This window comes from Heterocephalus glaber, unplaced genomic scaffold, assembly GCF_053883595.1.
Source record: "Heterocephalus glaber isolate CG9 unplaced genomic scaffold, H.glaber_assembly_v1.0 deba00000937, whole genome shotgun sequence".
In the NCBI taxonomy this organism is placed as follows: domain Eukaryota; kingdom Metazoa; phylum Chordata; class Mammalia; order Rodentia; family Bathyergidae; genus Heterocephalus; species Heterocephalus glaber.
In genome coordinates, this window is record NW_028258173.1 from 1,682,378 (window position 1) to 1,699,773 (window position 17,396).

At 58.4% G+C, this 17,396-nt stretch overlaps 1 protein-coding gene across 11 annotated transcripts in view; it reads right to left on the reverse strand.

Annotated features, from left to right (window-relative positions):
• Window positions 1–17,396, reverse strand: part of Baiap2 (BAR/IMD domain containing adaptor protein 2) — a 66,351-nt gene that overhangs the window by 19,117 nt on the left and 29,838 nt on the right. For all 11 annotated transcript variants that reach the window (XM_021241136.2, XM_004860909.4, XM_013078123.3 and 8 more), the window contains 3 exons: window positions 7,899–7,960; window positions 7,105–7,176; window positions 6,379–6,516 (listed from right to left, as the gene is read on the reverse strand). In XM_021241136.2, the coding sequence (XP_021096795.1) occupies window positions 6,379–6,516; window positions 7,105–7,176; window positions 7,899–7,960 (272 nt within the window). The remainder of the gene's footprint in view (window positions 1–6,378; window positions 6,517–7,104; window positions 7,177–7,898; window positions 7,961–17,396) is intronic.

Here is a 17,396-nt window from a genome sequence, read left to right on the forward strand (position 1 = left end):
AGAGCAGGACAAGGGCGAGGGCCAGGGAGCACAGTGACACACAGTCATGGGGCAGGGACAAAAAAGGAGGTGTCACGTGGCAGAGGGCTGTCACACTCAGGAAGGCTTCCTACCTGTGCTCTGTCTCATAAGAGTGAGGCTGGGGGAGGGGTCAAATGGGACAAAAGCAAAACCAGGAGAAATCCAGCCCGAGATCTGCAGAAAGAAGGGGACAGTGTGCACAGCCCACCTGGCTCCTTTCAGCGCGGCTCCCACACCCCTGAGCCTTCAGTAAGCCCTGGGGACACCAGCTGGTCAGGGAAGGCTCTGGTCAGCATCACCCAGGCCTCTGAGAATACAGCACTGGGGCAGCTCAGCTACTCAGAGTGCATCCCTGAGAGGAGGAAGGCAAGGCCAGACCAGGCCAGGCCAGGGAAGGAAGCAGCTCTGGAGATGCACCAGTGGCTACAGGGCAGCCAGGGAGGAGGAGAAAACTTGGCCATGGGAGTGAGCTACCTCCTCCCAGGGAGGGCAGCTCAGTACAAACTCTCCCCACCCCCGGCCACGCAGCCCTGCAGCTGCCACCTGTGGCCAGAGCTCCTGAGGAGAGAGGAACAGGGTGGACCACTAGATCTCGGCTCCGCTCCTCCTCCCACCTGGGCTCCAAGTGCAGGGTGGAGATTTCACACAACCCTGTCCACATGTGGAGGGCACAGGCTGGGTATTCCGAGGCCTGTCCAGGCTAAAATGGCCCCTTTGGTTCTGAGCTGGACACAGCGTGCATGTGCTGTGTCCCTGCAGAATGGTCCTAAACATCCCATGATGATGGGCTCTTCCCTGGAGCCTGGACAGTGACTGAGTGAGGACCCAAGGCTACTGGGGGGAGGGTGCAGCACCTCAGGCCATGAGGGTGGCTTTTGGTACATCCCTCCTTATATATAAAACTCTTCGTCCCAGTTAGTGCCCCAAATGCTTCTATGCTCCTGTTCCCTGACCTATAATTAAAATTAGTTCTTTCTGTGGAAATCCCAACCCATAGGCCCAGCAAGCTTGGGACACCCCCAAGCCTGAGCAGCTATCATGCAGACCCGGGACGACAGTCACTTTCCTCTCTCTGTACCTCCCACCCTGCCTCACCTGTGGGTGGTGACCACTCTGGGCACAGCTGTCCTTGGTGCAGTCTGGGCCGAGGCCTGGCCACTGTCACACATGGACTCACCTCTGCAATGCCCAGTGGCAGAGGGGTTGTGGGGAAGACCACACGTGCTGGGGCCCTCTTCCAGGCAGGTGCCCAAGGGCACAGGGCCACCCCTGTGAGTTCCAAGGACTCACCCTTGATAGGTAGTGGCCGCAGGGTCTCCCAGGTGAGTTCCTGTCCAGGAGCCCCCAGGACACGTGACCCAGGAGGCTGAAGGGGGCGCCGTGGCTATGTCAGGCTCCAAATACACCGGTGACGCCAGACACCAATTCTCAAGGCAAACCACTCACCTCTGGGGTGCAGTGGGGAACCCAAGTCTGACAATTATACCTCAGAGCCCTCCCTTCCAGCCCACAGAGCCACACCTGAGAAGACCAGGACGGCAGGGACTCAAGCATCTCTTCCTCTAATGGTGGCAGCAAAAGTGGTCAGCACTGGGGCACGGGCTTTAGCAATGAGCCTAGGGGGAACCATGCCAGCCATGGGATGCCTCACACTCAGGATGCCTGCCTTGCTGTGCATGGGCTGCACCACACCAGGCCCTGCTCGGCTCTGGCCGGCCAGGTGAGGGACCTGCAGACCCAGAGACGCGGGTGCCAAAATCCCATCGAGGGAGCAGGCAAGGGCCTTGCAGGGCAGGGCTGGGGGGACGGAGGAGTCAAGGCCTCCAGTTCTTTGCACCATGCCCTGGGCCTAGGATGACTTGGCCCATCCTGGGGCATGGGGTCATCTCCATGTCCAGTGGTCTCGTTCTCCACCCTCCTGGGGCACTGAAGGTCCTGCCCTCCTCCACAGCGGCAGTGTGGGCACCCCTGCCTCCCTGGGTCTGCTTCAGGACTGACAACTCCTAATGCCAATGTGACCCCTGCAGGCACACAGAGGGCAGCGTGAAGAGCACAGAGCAACACGGTCTAGTGCTGTGGCTCCTCGGGCCAGCCGGGGTCTCCAGCACCATGAACCACAGCCTGGCTGGAGACCCCAGACCTGCCCCCAGGGGAGTCCTGCACCGGACTAAGCCACTGGGCTCCCCAGCAGGCCGGCTCAGGAGGATGAAAAGTTCGAGCTCAGCCTGGGCAACGTAGTGAGACTGTGTCTCAAAAATGTAAAAAGGGCTAGGGTATAGCAGGCATGAGGCCCTGAATTCAATCCCTAGGCCCCTTCACTTAAAAGGCAGAAAGTAGGCGGGGGATTCAGCTCAGTGGTTTTGCCGCCTGCTGTGCAAGCGCAAGGACCTGGGTTCCGGGTTTGATCCCCGGTACCAAAAAATAAAAAAGGCAGAAAGTCCTGTACTTCCCGGGTAAAGCGCCTTTCCCTGGTAATCAGGCCAACCCACAGGAAAGCCAGCCCAGAAGGGCAGGGTTGAGAGAGACTGAGGACTGGTAAAGGGTGGGGCCTGAGCAGGGGGTGGAGCTGGCGTAGAGTGGCAGGGCCTTGCAGAGGGCTGCACCAGCCAGCTCAGCTCAGCTGCCCGGGTATTTCCTCCTCTTCAGAGGGGAAGGTGCTACAGCACTGCCCCTCAAAGTGCCACCCCCTGCAACAGAAGTCAGAGCTTGGCCTGGCTGAGTTCCCACAGACACCAAGGGCTGCCCGAATGGCAAGGCTCCCCGAGCAGCCGGGCAGGCAGGGCATTCAGCACAGCTGCCAAGAAGGCTGCCCCAGCACAGCGGCCAGGGGGCTTCCCACCTGGTTCAGCAGGACCCAGGGCAGCTGTACCTGAACTGAGAAGTGAGGGACTCCAAGGGTACCCTGGCCCAGCCTCAGGCTTCTCCACCAAGGGAGCAGCCTCCCTGCTTCCCACCCTCAAAAACAAACGGAAGGGGCCAGGGCACAACTCCACAGTGGAGCACTTACCCAGAATGCACGAGGCCCTGGGTTCATCCCCAGCACCGCAGGAAAAGAAATGGAAATACTGAGCACTGTAAACCACCCATGTGACAGCCTTTGCTCCATGCTGAGAGGGATGCCCAGCCCTTCCCAGGAGGAACTCAGCGGTTCGGGGGAAATCAAACCCTTGGCTGTTTCTTGTAAGAGACAAGGAAGCAGAGAATTTGGAGAGGCAGAAGTTGTGGGGACCTGGGAAGTGAGCCAGAGCACATGTGACACGGGGGTGGACACCAGCTTCATCTAGCCTGGGAGCCCCTTCCTGTCCATGCCCAGAGAAGGGAGAGTCCTTACCGCACAGTCAGGAAAACTGAGGCTCAGAGAGGTACTGCGAATTCTCAAGGCAGGAGGCAGCTCAGTGAGAGCCAGGTGGTGGGGGTCAGAGACAGGCCTGGCCACTGACGACATGGGACAAAACAAGCCCCAGCCCAGGAAGCAAAGTCAGTATCACCTGTGGCCAAGAGAAGTCTGAGGCGCTGGGAAGTGTGGTCCCAGCCAGCCAGTCACAGGCCTCTCCAGCCAGAGGCACCCACACCTGGGCCCGCTGCACTCGGCTCACAGCCTCCCTCTTACTGCTGCTCATCGCAGTCCCACCTCACTTTCCCCAGGCCCGGGCTCCGGGGGCTGGGAGGACCACAAACCCGTCTGGGGAGGCACTGCTGAGCAGCCTGTCAGTCACTCCCCAGCACCCAGCCTCTGGCTCCGACCGACCCATCAGGACAGACAGACTCTTGGGCCATCGACATGCCTCACCCTCCACATCTGCCCAAAGCCCTGACCTCCCAGAGCCGCAGGAAGCTGGCTTCACACCGACGGTGGCGGTGGATGGTTCGTTCGGTCTGGCCCCCGAGGCACGGGGAGTCTCAGTCTAGGGCCCCAAGTCTACAGTGGGAGGGGCACCTGCAGGCCGTCAGAATGAGGCCTGCCACCAACACCTTCAGTTCTGCACCCAGCATTTTCAGCATGGTGCCCTCACAGGTAGCCATTCAGACAGGAGAGGGAAGCAAAGGGCCTGTCTCACCCAAGGCACGAAGGCCAGCACCGGGAGCAGAAGTGGACACTTCTCAGACGGCCTCCACACCCAGGCCCCCAGCAGCCTGAGACAGAGAGGTGAAGGGGAGGAGGCACCTGGACGGTCCCACGGCCACTGCAGGCCTGGGAGCACCCAATGGACAGCCAGCCCCACCCAAGTGCGAGGAGACAGGGGCAGTGTCAGGGGCAAACCCCACCTCCGGGCCTCAGGGCCACCCAGGGTGCAGAGGAGGACGGCAGTGGACACAGGTGTGTGGTCCACACTCCCCGAAGAGACAGGGCTGGCATCGGGGAGAGGGATGGTGTGTGGGCTGGACATGGAGAGAAGGAAAGCAGGTGGGGACGGGCCGGGAAGATGGGTGCCCTGGCCTGGGTGCGGGGGCTCCTAGTGAGGGCCCGACCCTGAGCAGGAAGAGACTCACACAACCATGTGACCCGTGGCTGCTGAGCTGTAAAGGCAAGGCACCAATATTCCAGGATAAAAGCCAGCGCAGGCACGCCCACATGCTACAGTGCAGATGAACCTCCAGACAGGCTCACTACACCACGCCGGGCATGAAAGGCTACGGCACGCAGCACTCCGCACAGGGCGAGCCAGGACAGGGACTCTGCAAGGACAGGCAGGATGGTGCCGGCGGGAAGGGGGCGGGAGGGGAAGTGGGGGGCTGCCGATGTGTATGGGGCTCTTTGCAGGGTGGTGGAACATGCTCCAAAGTTGGAACAATGGTTTCACAGCTCTGCGAAAACCACCCAGCTGCACACTCTAAGTGGCAGGCTGCATAGCACGTACATTATACTTCAATCAGGCTGTCATTGGATTTTTAAAAAGGGGGGACCTCAAGGACAGGGGACAAGCCCCAGCCTACCAGAGGTGGCTGACCCCAGGTGAGCTGGTCTTCGTGTCCCCAAGGCCAAGCTCCCAAGCCAGTCCAGGGGAGGCTCCCTCTTAGACTCGCTCGCACACCCTGGACAGGTGCTCGGGGGTCAACCGCAATCACACCTGCACTGCCCACACCCGAGCAGGATGTGTCCACTGGTCAAGCATTCAGAAGGCATCAAGGTCAGAGAAAAAGAAACACCAGTGTTCGAGTTCCTCAACCCCACAGTGCCACTGGAAGAGGCTGTTCACAGAAAAGGCTCAAAATGGCTCTCGGCAATGGTATCTGTCCTTAGAGCAGCCACGGGCTGTGGACAGTAACCCAAACAAAGACTCTGGACACACAAAAACGTGCCCCACCTGGGGACGGCAGGACTCACTGCCGCCACCTCGCGGAGCCGAGTGTGTAAGAGCCCCCTCCACGGCAGCGGGGTGGGCAGGGCTCCACTTCCTGCTTCTGTGGTCTCTTAGTCGGGACATGTGGGCATTACTCTCCTCCACAGCTGCTCGGGCCTGTCCTTCCCTTCGGCACAGCCCAGCTCCTCCAGGTGTCCCCTCGGGGCTGCTTGCTGCTTACCACTGCCAGGGATGGACACAGAACTGTCCTCCTGGTCCTAGGGAGAGGCCAGAGGCGCTGACTTCCAGCAGGAAGGCTGGGGCCCCAGGCCAGAGACGAAGCCCAGAGCCACACCCAGACCTGCCCTAGGGTGCTTCCGGAAGCTTCTACTAGAACTGTTTTTTGGGGGGGCTTTTTGGGGGTTTTTTGGTACTCAGGGATCAAACTCAGGACCTTGCACTTAATGAGACAGGCTCGGTGCCACTGAGCTAAATCCCTGGCCCAGGACAGCTGGGGTTTTCCAGCTGACTCCTCTACAAACAGCTGGAGGTCCTGCTGAGTTCCCTCTTTATCTGTGCTGCAGTGACCTCGGGAGCGGAAAAGGGGTGTCTGGGCCTGCTCTGTGTCAAGACACTGGCTGGGGGGTCTGACCACCTCGAGTGTCATTATGGGACATGATGTCCTAAACCTGGTCTGCTTAGCATGAAATACTGGCAGGATGGGGAGAAAAACACAAAAACCCAGCCTCTCAGGAGCCCCTGGGGCCATGTGCCACGGCTGCCTCTGACCAGCGAGGCTGGGGTGGGCAACCACAGTGATTAGTAACAGCCGGGCCTGGCTCCTGGTGCGATACAGGGGCACACAGGGAGGATTTAATTTGGGTTTCTGCTCCAGTAACCAAGAAACTTCCAGGAGCCTTAGCTGAAGGCAGGGCAGGGGGCCGAGGGGGAGCGACGGCTGTGAGCAAGAGAGAGGTTTTTCCTTCACCTGTCACTAAGAGGCCAGGCAGCCCAATTCGAGAAGAGGCTCCACGGCGGGAGCAAGCCGCGAGCACCCAGCGCCGGGCAGCCCTACCTGCAGCTCCTTGTCGGAGTACTTCTGCGGGTTTTTGCTTCCCTGGCTCTTCTTGCGGAGCTTCTTCAGCTCACCCTGGCATTTGTCCAGGGCATCTCCTTTGCTTCTCTGCTCGGTCTGGTATTTCTTCAGTGCAGCCTGAGGGTGCACAACAAAACAGGCCTGTGAGTGCCATCGAAGCAGCTCAGCAGCAGCTCCCTTCCTCCTCCCTCAGCAGGCCCTGGCTCAGGACCGCAGGAAGGACTCAGCAGCGATCAGAGAGGGAGTCACAGCTGAAGACTTCAGTCCTACCCTGCCTCGGCAGGTCTCTGCTTCCCAGAGGAAGACCAGACCTGGGGAAGGCGCCCAGCCCCATGTGCTTGCTAAGTGCAGCAAATGAGTGCAGGAACTCATAAACTTGGGATGGTATACATGGCCAGGAGCTGTGGCCCACAATTTCCCTCCAGCTCACGGGAAGAGACAGTGAGATACCACAGCCAGGGTGCCTGTGGGGGCTCCAGAGGGCAGCAAGGCCATGTCATCGGCTTTACAAGTGACAGAGTGGGGGCACTGCACACAGGGTGTTGGACACAACAGGTTCACCCACAGGGTCATAGATGGAGACCAGGAACACTTAGGCCAAGGCCCCTGCTTGGGCGGGAAGCACACAGACAGGAAGCTGAGACATGCAGAGGGAAGGATCCGGACACGCTCGAGCCCGGGAGGTGTGCTGTAGGGTGTACTTACACTCAGGTACCGGGAGTCCAGCTCTACCTTCTGCTCCAGCTGGGTGAGCAGCTCATTGTGAAAAGATTTTAGCTAGACATGGAGAGAACAGACCAGCACTGAGCTTCCACACACAGCCTGGGAGCAGGAGCCCAGGACTCTGGCAAGCAGAGGGGCCTGGACCCGAGGAGCACAGGCTGCAGGACTGAGTGTGGAGAAAAGCCCCAAATGCTGCATTAGCCGGGTGGTCCACCCCCAAAACATGGAACCTGCCCCCCCACCCCGTCCTTATCCCTCTGCCATCCCGTGCTGGGATCACTCAGGCCGAGGCTGACTGAGTTGGACCTGAAGGGAAACTGGAGGTCTCAGCAGCCCCTTGCTGTAGAGGGGACACTGCTTGTTGGGGGCCTCCAATCATGTTGGTTTAGGGACATCATGCTTGCTGGTCTGCCTACACCTGATAGTTGATGTCCAAAGGAAATGACTTTCCAGCCCATCAGTGGTGGGTGCTGGGTCCTCACTAGGGATGCTGCCAGGGCTTCCCTGGGATCGGTGCTCACAGAACCTGCCTGGCCCAGCTGAGCCTCAGATCTTGACCTGGTCCATGCCCCCTCCTCCGGGGCCCTCCTGCACCCCAGGACCCCAAGCTGCTCAGCATGGCTATGGGACCCTGTCCTGAGCCCAGGGCATGTCTCTGGCAGTGTACCCACAGGACCGTGGCATAGTCCTGACCCTCACGTGGACTGAGGGTCAAAGCACTCAGCCAGCTCTGACACCCAACTGCCCTGCACCTCAAGATCGGGCACTGGACTCACCGTCTCCTCCAGCTGGTTCTGGATCTGCCTGTGGACTTCGGCCATCTGGAAGAGGACATCCCCTAGGAGGACAAGACAGCAAGAAAGAAAACGGGTTACACACACCAAACTCCCACCTGCCCCCTTCCCTGGGGCTGAGCAGGACACCATCAGGCCATCCTGGGGACCTGTGGTCTGGGGGTGACAGGAGGTTCTGCTCAGTAAGTTCCTGTTGGCCACCCGTGATCCCAGGCAGAGGAGCTCCCAGAGGCCAGGGCCAGACGTGTGGGAGGGATGTCATGAGGAACAAAATTCTAGGATGAAAATGGCCTCAGGACAGAGTATCTGGCATCTTTGGGGACCTCAAATGTCTATGAAGCAGGTGCTCAGGACCAAGGCAGGACAGAGAGCTGTGCACGAGCCTCCACTGGGCACTGCTGAGGGCACACACACGCAGGCACCAACGACCACCCATCCAAGGTGGGCCCGCTTCCTTCCACTCACTTCCGCTTCTGCCAAGGTGTGGGACACAGAGAAGGCCAGGTGGAGAGGCCTCGGGGACACAGGGGACAGAGAGAAGAGCAGGGGAGAAGCCTCTGGGAGGAGAGGCTCGCCATAGCTCTCCCTCTCGGCTGGACAGTGAGTCAGCGGAGCCCCACCCCAAAATCAATGCCTGAGGAACTCAGGCCCCCAGCAGGGAATGTGCAGCTTGGTCTGTCCCTGAGACCCTCGGGACCACCCACCCCTTAGGTAAATGGCCTCTGGTCCATGTCTGCAGACCGAGGGGCTAGAACTCAGGAGTCCAGGCAAATATTTGCTGAGTGGCCATTTCCAGGATCCAGCCCCGACCACGTGCTGTGGACACAAACAACAGGACAGTCTGTCCCTGCCTGGAAAGTGGGTCATTTTCTGGTAAGCCCTGCCCCCAGTCCTGCCTGAAGGACTGCTCTTTCTGCTCATATCTAGACACCCCGGCTGATACGGCCAAGGGATAGTCTCTAGACTCGAGTAGGCAGGGTGGCCAATGAGGTGCCCCCAGTGCCCATAAAAACCAGAACAAGTCCTCTGGAGCCCTAGCAGAAGCCTTATCCAGATGCCACTTCCCCCAGGAGTGCAGCTGGCCCCAGGTGTTTCTGGCCCTCCTGGGAGTATGTCTGAGTTCCAGGAAGGCCAGCTCCTCCACCTGCTTCAACTCCAACAGCCACAGGGACCCTGACCACTGACTGAGGACCAGGCACTCAGCAGACAACTCAACCGCCAGGCATGACGGCCCCCTGCCCCCAGTGAGCGGGCAGAGCTGCCCAGCGGCTGGACGGTGGCCAGAGCCAGGACTCAGCCCTGCTCAGCCTCCACCCAGATACTCATAGGGTCACTCTGTTGTCAGTTGCCTAGATGGTGCTCACACCACCCATCTCACCTAGACACTCATCTCCCCGGCTCCACAGTAGGCCCTGTCTCTGTGGAGGCCATGGAGACTCGGCACAGGCATCTGCCCAACCTGCTCTGGACACTCGCGTGACAATAGGCCTGGGCACTGCCATGTGGCCCGGCGTGGTGGGGTGAGGGTACGATGTGCCCCAGGAACTGCACCAACACGAGTGGGCCATGATGAACCAAATGCTACGGTGGGAGGTGAGCCTAAGGCGAGAGGCCATGAGCCAACTCTGACCCTGTCACCAACTCTCCAACTCAGGCTTCATGGTACTCAGGGGAAGGAGCAGGGTCAAGGGGACAGAATGTGGCGTGACACAGCCTGGTCCTCATACCTGGCTGAAGGGAAACCTTGGGACCACACCGGCCAGTGCAGGGGGTGGGGTGGGGTGGGGTGGCGACAGGGATCAGGCTGCAGACATAGAGCCCTGGGGGAGGCTCAGCTCCCACCCGCACACACATGGCCACACTGGCAGCCCAGGATGTCCCTCTGTCTCCCAGCATCTGTAAAATTCCCCAGGACGGCTCACTACTACCTCTGAAGCCAGGAAGCCAGTGGGGGATGCAAACTCTGGGTTTGGTTTGATTGTGTTCCTGTGACCTAGCAGGTCCTGGATCCACCTGCTGGCTCGCAGAGGTGCACAGAAATCCAGGAACTGGCTTTAATCAGGTAACCATGATGAACACAAGATTGCACCTGGGCAGAGAACCTGTTCCACTCCTTGGCCCTGCCGACCTGACCCTCATCCTTGGGATGTTACCCACACCCAGACTTCCCAAGGCTGCTGCTCCATCGCCCCTCAAGAGAGGGCCATCAAAAGGTAAAGAAGGGGACTGGGGATTTAGCTCAGTTTCAGCACCTGCCTCGAAAACGCAAGGTCCTGAGTTCAATCCCCAGTACCAAAAACAAAAACAAAAACAGAGGTGAAGGGACCGTGATGACTTCATGACAAACCACACACGCTCTGCTGGATGTCTCTCTACTGGGTAGTCCCCATGGGCCTCACCATATTCTTTGGGCCCTGGAATTATAAGTAAATGTCAAGATCAAATAGAAAACACATTCCCCTGAATACCAATTCAAGAACCACCAATTCAACCCTGTAGGTGTCAGAAGACTGCCTGTCTGGGCCCAGCCTGGGCAACTTAGCAAGATCCTATCTCACTCCCTGCCCCCGCAAAAAAACAGGAGTGGGGACTGGGGATGTAGCTTAGTGGGAAAGCCCTGAGCTTAATCCTCAATACTAGGGGGGAAACATGATTTGGAAAACAGTACTGTCAAGCAGCAAATCCTCTAGGAGACTTGCAAGGGTCTATGAAGCTGCTGGCAGGTTTCTGGCCAGGTACAGGAGTCAGAGGCCCGACGGGGACAGTTGTCACCATTCTAGCTGGACTATGGAGACACTCGGGCCCAGACCCTGGCCTGCTGGCCTGTCCCCAGAGCCCCACACTGTACAGCAGGTGCACATGTGGGGGACCCCGAGGCAAAGCTGCACAGAGCCAGGCGTGCACACAGCCCCAAGCCACAAGACGGTGCCGTGCAGAATTAGCCCACACAGTGAATTTTTAAACTCCATTTTACAAGCAGCTGCAGGAAGCTACATGCACGTGGAGCAGGAGCATGCAGAGCCACAGCACTTAACCCCTGCAGTGCCATGTGCACCACGCTGGAGGAGGGACGGCACCCCCAAGCCTCCTGTGCCAAGCAGGCCAGCATCAGTGCAGTCACCAGCCAGGGTGAGTGGCTTCTGCCAAAGAGCAGCCAGGTCCCGGAAGATAGCCAGGGTAGGGGGGTGCTGGAGATGCCAGGCCAAGGTCCCATTAGTGGGCTCCGTGACCTCTGCCCTCTCCCCCCAGCAGTCAGGCTCTCCCAGGCCCATGCTGCTGAGGGCTTCGGGGATAACTGTCCTTTCTAACTGGCCTCATCTGACGCACACACAACCAACCTGTGGGGACCCGGTGTCTGGGGCCACAGCACAGGTGGGGCCAAAACTTGAAAAACCAGCTTTAAAATGGGAGGTAAGGCGCAGCTGTGCCAAAGCAAACAGCAAGCGAGGCAGGGTGAGCGGTGTGGACAGTTGTCCTCCGGTGGACTGCCAGGGTGCTGAGTGTCAGCGGGTGACCAGCAGCAGGCGGCCCTGCCCCAGGGTGCTGTCTGGGAGAGCAGGGTGGGAAAGAAAGCCCCTGGCACACCTGCAGTGGTGAGTGAGCCTCAGCCCTGCCGCCAGGGTGACACAGGGCTCAGGACACACTGGCTGGAGCTTGGAGCTGGAGGAAGTTCCAGCCACCTGAACATCTGGGGGGAGAGACCTCCAGCACACACGTGGGTGTCTCAGGCAACGTGTGTCACTTGCAACAAAAGTCTAAAAACACACGGGCCCCAGGGAACAGGCCACACCCTCCTCATCCACCCGCTGGCAGCCTGCAGAGTCAGGGCCACCGGGTGAGTCAGCTCCAGCTCCCCGCCAGGCCTCCTCTCTGAGGATGTCAGGTACTGTGAGCGACCTTGAGCACAGTCACATTGTGAGGTCAGGAGTGAAAAAAACAGTCCTCGTGGAAACTTCTCCTCCCCCACAGGGAGAGGCAGGGCCCAGGCCACCAGGTCCAGCTGAGCCATGACACTCATGTATTGCACACACGTGTTCACCTCACTGACATGCACACAGGTACACACACCCAGGCATGTTCACAACATGCCTACAGCTGTGCACACACAGAACACAAGCACACACACAAGGGCACAGACACAGATGCACACACATATACACGTGTACCCACAGATGCACACACTGCGATCCCCGGAGTGCTGTGAAACAAGGAGCATCCAGGATCCAGGCAACTTGGCCCAGGCTCCCTGCTGAGCACCGGCCTCTGGCCACCGCCCTGCTTCCCCATCCCTCCGAGAAGCTCTTCTGCACACTGAGCTGCCAGCCCCCACCGGCAGCTAACAGGATCCCCAAGGGCATGAGCACCAGTCCTCAGGGAGACTTGTGGGCCCCACTCTGTCCCAGTGTCCCCCACCCCAGTCCTAGGACACTGGGCCAGGCAGGCAGGAGGTCACACACCTCGAGACTCAGGGGCCATAAGGGCCTCCAGGGTCTGCAGCCAGCCTGAGGGACTGGGAGAGGGAACCCACCGGGCTGCACCTTATTTGAGGTGAGCATCTTCAGACCTTCTGGGGTCATCATTTGGCTTCTGCCCCCATGCAGCCAGCACATGTGACCCCTGAATCTGTTCTCCCAGAAGCCAGCGTGTTGTTTAGTGATTAATCACTTTTTTTTTGTTTTTTGAGACAGGGCCCCAATAGCGTATGTAGGTCGGGCTGGCCTTGAACTCACGGACCCTCCTACCTCAGCCTCCCTGCTAGGATAACAGGTGTGCTCACCACACCCCACTATTAACTCACCATCTTAGAGTGAACAAGGCAATCACATAATCTCCACTTCTAAAGTCTACAACATCTCCCTCATCCCCAAAGACCCCCCACCCACCATCAGCAGCCACTTCCCACCCCAGATCTCCCCACGGTCTATCTCTACAGATCTGCCTGTTCTGAGCTTCTCCTTTCACTGAGCATAACGTCCACAAGGCTCCTCCATGCTATAGCAGGGCTCAGAAGTTCCTCCTTCTCTAAGGCTAAATCATACTCCACTTAATGAAGGGGCCACATTTGTTACCCACGCATCCACCGGTGATATTCTGGGCGCTTCCATGTTGGGGCTTAGGAAAGGAGCAGCTCTCTAGGAAGTTTTATTTTATATTCCTAAACTCTACCTGTGCATCTTTAGTGTCCCTGATACACATTCCTGATCTCTAACAAAAAGCTCACCAGCAGGTAGCCCAGCGGAGTGGACAGGCGGCACAGGAGCCAACCTAGGGAGGCTGGAGCCTCACTCCCGGGTTCCTAGGTGTGTGCCACCTGCTCCACCACAGCTGGCTCCTTTCCCACCCCCAGGCTGGTCCCAGTCCACTGGGGAGATAAAGGAGGAATTCGATAAATCAAGCAGCAGCCAACAGGGCTCCATTCTTCAAGGTGGTTCTTGCTCCCAGCAGGTCAGTCTCCTCTGTGGGCGGGCACTCAGATGCAATCCCAGGGCCTCCATCTTGGCTGGCCTCTGCCCTGGCAAGGGCTGGCTTCAGCCAGACCTTGGGATCTTGAGGAAGAGTGATCCCCAGGGCTCTACCACCGTGTCATCTCTTCCTTATTTCTCTGCTGTTACAAAAATAATTCCTGACTAACCCTCAAATACACGTACAACCTGGGTGCAGTGGCACATGCCTGTCATCTTAGCTACTTGTGAGGCTGAGGCAGGAGGACTGCCTGAGCCCAGGAGTTCAAGCCCAGTCTGGTCAGCATAGTAAGACACACCTTCTCTAAAAATAAAATAAGACCCCAGGAAGAACTCAGTGCCACAAGCAATGGCTGAGGTACCCAGATGGCCCCACAGAGCCCAGGACCAGCCACAGCAAGGACTGGCCAGGGCCTGGGGGCCAAATGTATGCAGCAAGAGAAGGAACAGAGATCAAGAACAGTACATGCCACCATTAGGTCACAAGTGAGCCCAACACAGAGAAAACAGAAGAAAGCAGAGAACGTGTGGGCCCATGGGCCTGGAGATGCACTTGCGATTTTAAAAGGGAGGTTAAAGGGGAGGGACAGGTGAGGAAGGCCTAGCACCAGGGACACAGGGGGCCAAATACTTGGCACCGGAGCCTGGGCAAGACCAAGCTCAAGGAAGGGTCCTGAGGAACCAGCATTCAGCAATGCTCTCCCTCGAGGCCCCTGCTGCGTGAGGACCACAGCGCCGGCAGGCACACAGGGCCCCAGCTGAGCCACGGAACAGATGGCAGGAGTGTCCATCCCTGGCTGCTGTAAGAAATTTGGAACGCTTTGGGATTTTTGAGCTTTCTTGTTTTTTTGGTGGCATTGGGGTTGGAACCCTGGCCTTGTACATGCTAGGCAAGCACTGTCCCACTGAGCAGCATCTTCGGTCCCTTGTATGCTTTAAAACTTCCAGAAAGAGCATGGTGGAGTGAGAAACCACCCAAAATGGCAAATCTCAGGAGTCTTCAGGCAGGTTCACCCAAGGTCAAGCACTCAAGGTCACGCTGGTGACAACTGAGAGGGTCCATCTGGTGTGCTCAGAGCACACTGTGAAGGCTACTGAGACTGGAAACAGCAGAGGGTAGCAATCAGTACAACACAGGGAGAGCAAACCAGGGCTCAGGCTCCAAGCTTCCAGCTGGCTGTGGCAGCTGTGGTGCAGAGGTAGGGAAGAGGGTGCGGCAGCAAGATACCTCCCTGCCCCTTCCGGACCTTCCTACCTTAGCCTCCCGAGCCCAGCACAGGTGCAGGGCTTGCCTCCCACTGAAACCCACACCCACCAGGAGTCTCTGAGGACAGGCAGGGATCCACCGCAGCTGCAGACAGCTGGTACCACAACCATACCCGGGCTGCTCAGGAACACCCCTGGGTCGACAAAGTGGGAAGTAGCCAGGAGATCACTGCACACGGCATAGCCTCGCTGGGCCCGTCTTCCTGTGGCTTAGAAGACTGGACGAGTTCTCCCCAGCCCAACCTCTGGAGCCTACGGGCAATGCTGCAAGAATAGCACGGCAAACACAGCTCACCTCCTCCATGGCTCCCCTGGACGCTAGTGCTGCCCACGTCTGCTTAGCTCTCTCCTAATACATGTATGTGCACACAAGCTGCTCACATCGGTGCACACACAGGCATGCACGGAAGGCACATACATGTGCACACACAGATGTGCACACATGGATTTTCTGAGCCAGCTGAGATCCAGCTGCAGACAATGTGACATCCCCCAGCACCTCAGCTGTGTCCAATAGCAAGGACTTCTTGCTGTTACCACACTGTCCGGACGTGCAGGAAGGTGACCATGACACATATTCTCCTGCAGCCCTCAGTATGCTCCTGAGTCCCCAAACAGCCCTTGTGGCCCCTCCTTCTCACCAGCTAGAGCTTTATCTACCCGGGCTACTTCTAAAACACCCTAAACAAATACAGATGCATCCAACAGGCTTAAGTGTGGGTTGGGAGGAATTCGCTAACTTCTAGCACACTGGGATTCTTAGCTTTGCTCCCGTGCCAGCATGCTTTGGTCTCTTTAATCTAGAAACATCCCCTTGCATGTTTTTCACAACAGTGGCATTTTTAAACGTTCAGGCATTTTTTCTCTTTACCCAGAAAATACAACATGTTCTTATAATCCTCAGATGACAAGAAGCTGAGAGGGAGTGTGAATCTGGGAGACTGTGAGGAAGGCGGGAGGGAGTGCAGAGTGGGCTGGGGTGTGGCCCCCTGCAGATCTGGGCAGCCTCCGTCTGTCAAAGCAGGGGTGGGCCAGACCCCACCCGAGGGCCTTCCAGGCCAAAATGAGGCTCTTGACCCTCAACAGGACCATGAAGGCATTTCATTCGGATTGGAGCCAATCCTCCGCTTAAGTTTAAAGTCATTTCCACCAATGTAGCATAGGTCTGTGAAGGCGGCCGGGGTTACTCCATGGTGAAACTGGGTCACAGCGGGGGCACACTGGCTGCAGGGTCCCAGGGCTGGGCGCACTCTCTGGAAGGCCAGAGCCCCCCTGGGCTCGGGTCCTAACATGGTGAGCACCTTGGGTCCACAGGATCAGTGTCCAAAAGGCAACCCAGACAATGAAAACTCTAGCAACCTGCTTAACCCAAGAAACAGTGGAGGAGCCAGAACACCAGGGTGGGACGATGGCTTCCATCTCCGAGGTACACAGTCTGGCTGAGTCCTGGCTTGGGACAGGGTGGGCAGCATGGGGAAGGAGGGCCCAATACCACACAAGGGGCCACCCAGGAACCAGATTCCAGAACCCACTGCCACCACACAGCGTCCTCCCCAGCAGCAGGGGCCTCTGTCCACCGTCTGTCTGCCGGCTGAGGATGTCCCTGCACCCAGAGGGTGACACACTGCAGGCTCTGTGGGGGAAGGGCTGCAGGACTGGACCCTACAGATGCCGTGAAGGACACCCACAGCCTCAAGGCTGAGTATGGACACTCCCCTGTGCCTAGGAGAAAGTCAATACAAGAACAGGGACAGGGCAGAGGACACAAGCAAAGGGGAGGAAGAACCCCCAGCCCTCAGGCTGCTGAAAAGCAGGCCCCACACGTGGCCGCTTTCTCTCCCCGGCTCCTTCAGAATCCAGATCCAGGAGGCTGCACGCAGGATAGAGCAGAAACTGCCCTCCCCCGAGGTTCCACCTAGCACCAAGGTCAGAGGGACACACGTGAGCCTCAAAGCAGCAGGGACTTTGGCTGGACCTGGAGAGGTGCTCACGGGCCACAAGACTCAAGGCAGGAATGTGGGGAAAAGCTTTGTTTTCCCAGCTCACAATGGGTCAGGCCGGGCCAGGGCCACTCTGTGCCTTGAAGAGCCCAAAAGGGTCCTGGAGAATGAAGGGATCCAGAGATGTGGACAAGGATAGAGCCAGGGCCTGTGGGCTGGGCCGGCTTAGCCTCTTCAATTCTGCCCCGGTGCCCCAGCTGGGAGAAGAGCACATCACCCGGGCAGGGGGAATGTGGAGAGTTGGCCACGAAGTTCTGGGACCAGGAGCCAGCAGGAGGACCACAGCAGCTAGTGGCCATGGGAGCCTGCCCAGCTCGGCACCCGAGGAGCAGCCAGGAAGGCCAGGACTGGCCCAGCCATGACTTGGGGGCCCTGACCCTGGCGTGAGCATGTGCCGTGATGGAGGAGGTGGTTCTGTGCCACCTCTCTCACATGTCACAGACAGTAGAATGTGCTGGAAGGTCTGCCAGGCCCAGATGGAGCTGGAGGGTGCAGAGAGGGGACTCCTGACCCTTCAGGTGCCTTGACCCGGAGCCCTGAGGCTCTGGTGCTGGGTGGATCCTACACCACAGGGTGTCACCAGTGGACTCCTTCCTCAGCCATCCTGTCACTATGAAAGATACCAGCACTATCATCCTCTCTCTGCTGGTGGCAGAGGGCTCTGAGCCAAAGGGTCAGCTGCTCAAACTTGGCTGTGAGCACGTATCACCTTCCGGAGCCTTCTGAAGCAAATATCCATAATGCTCGATTAT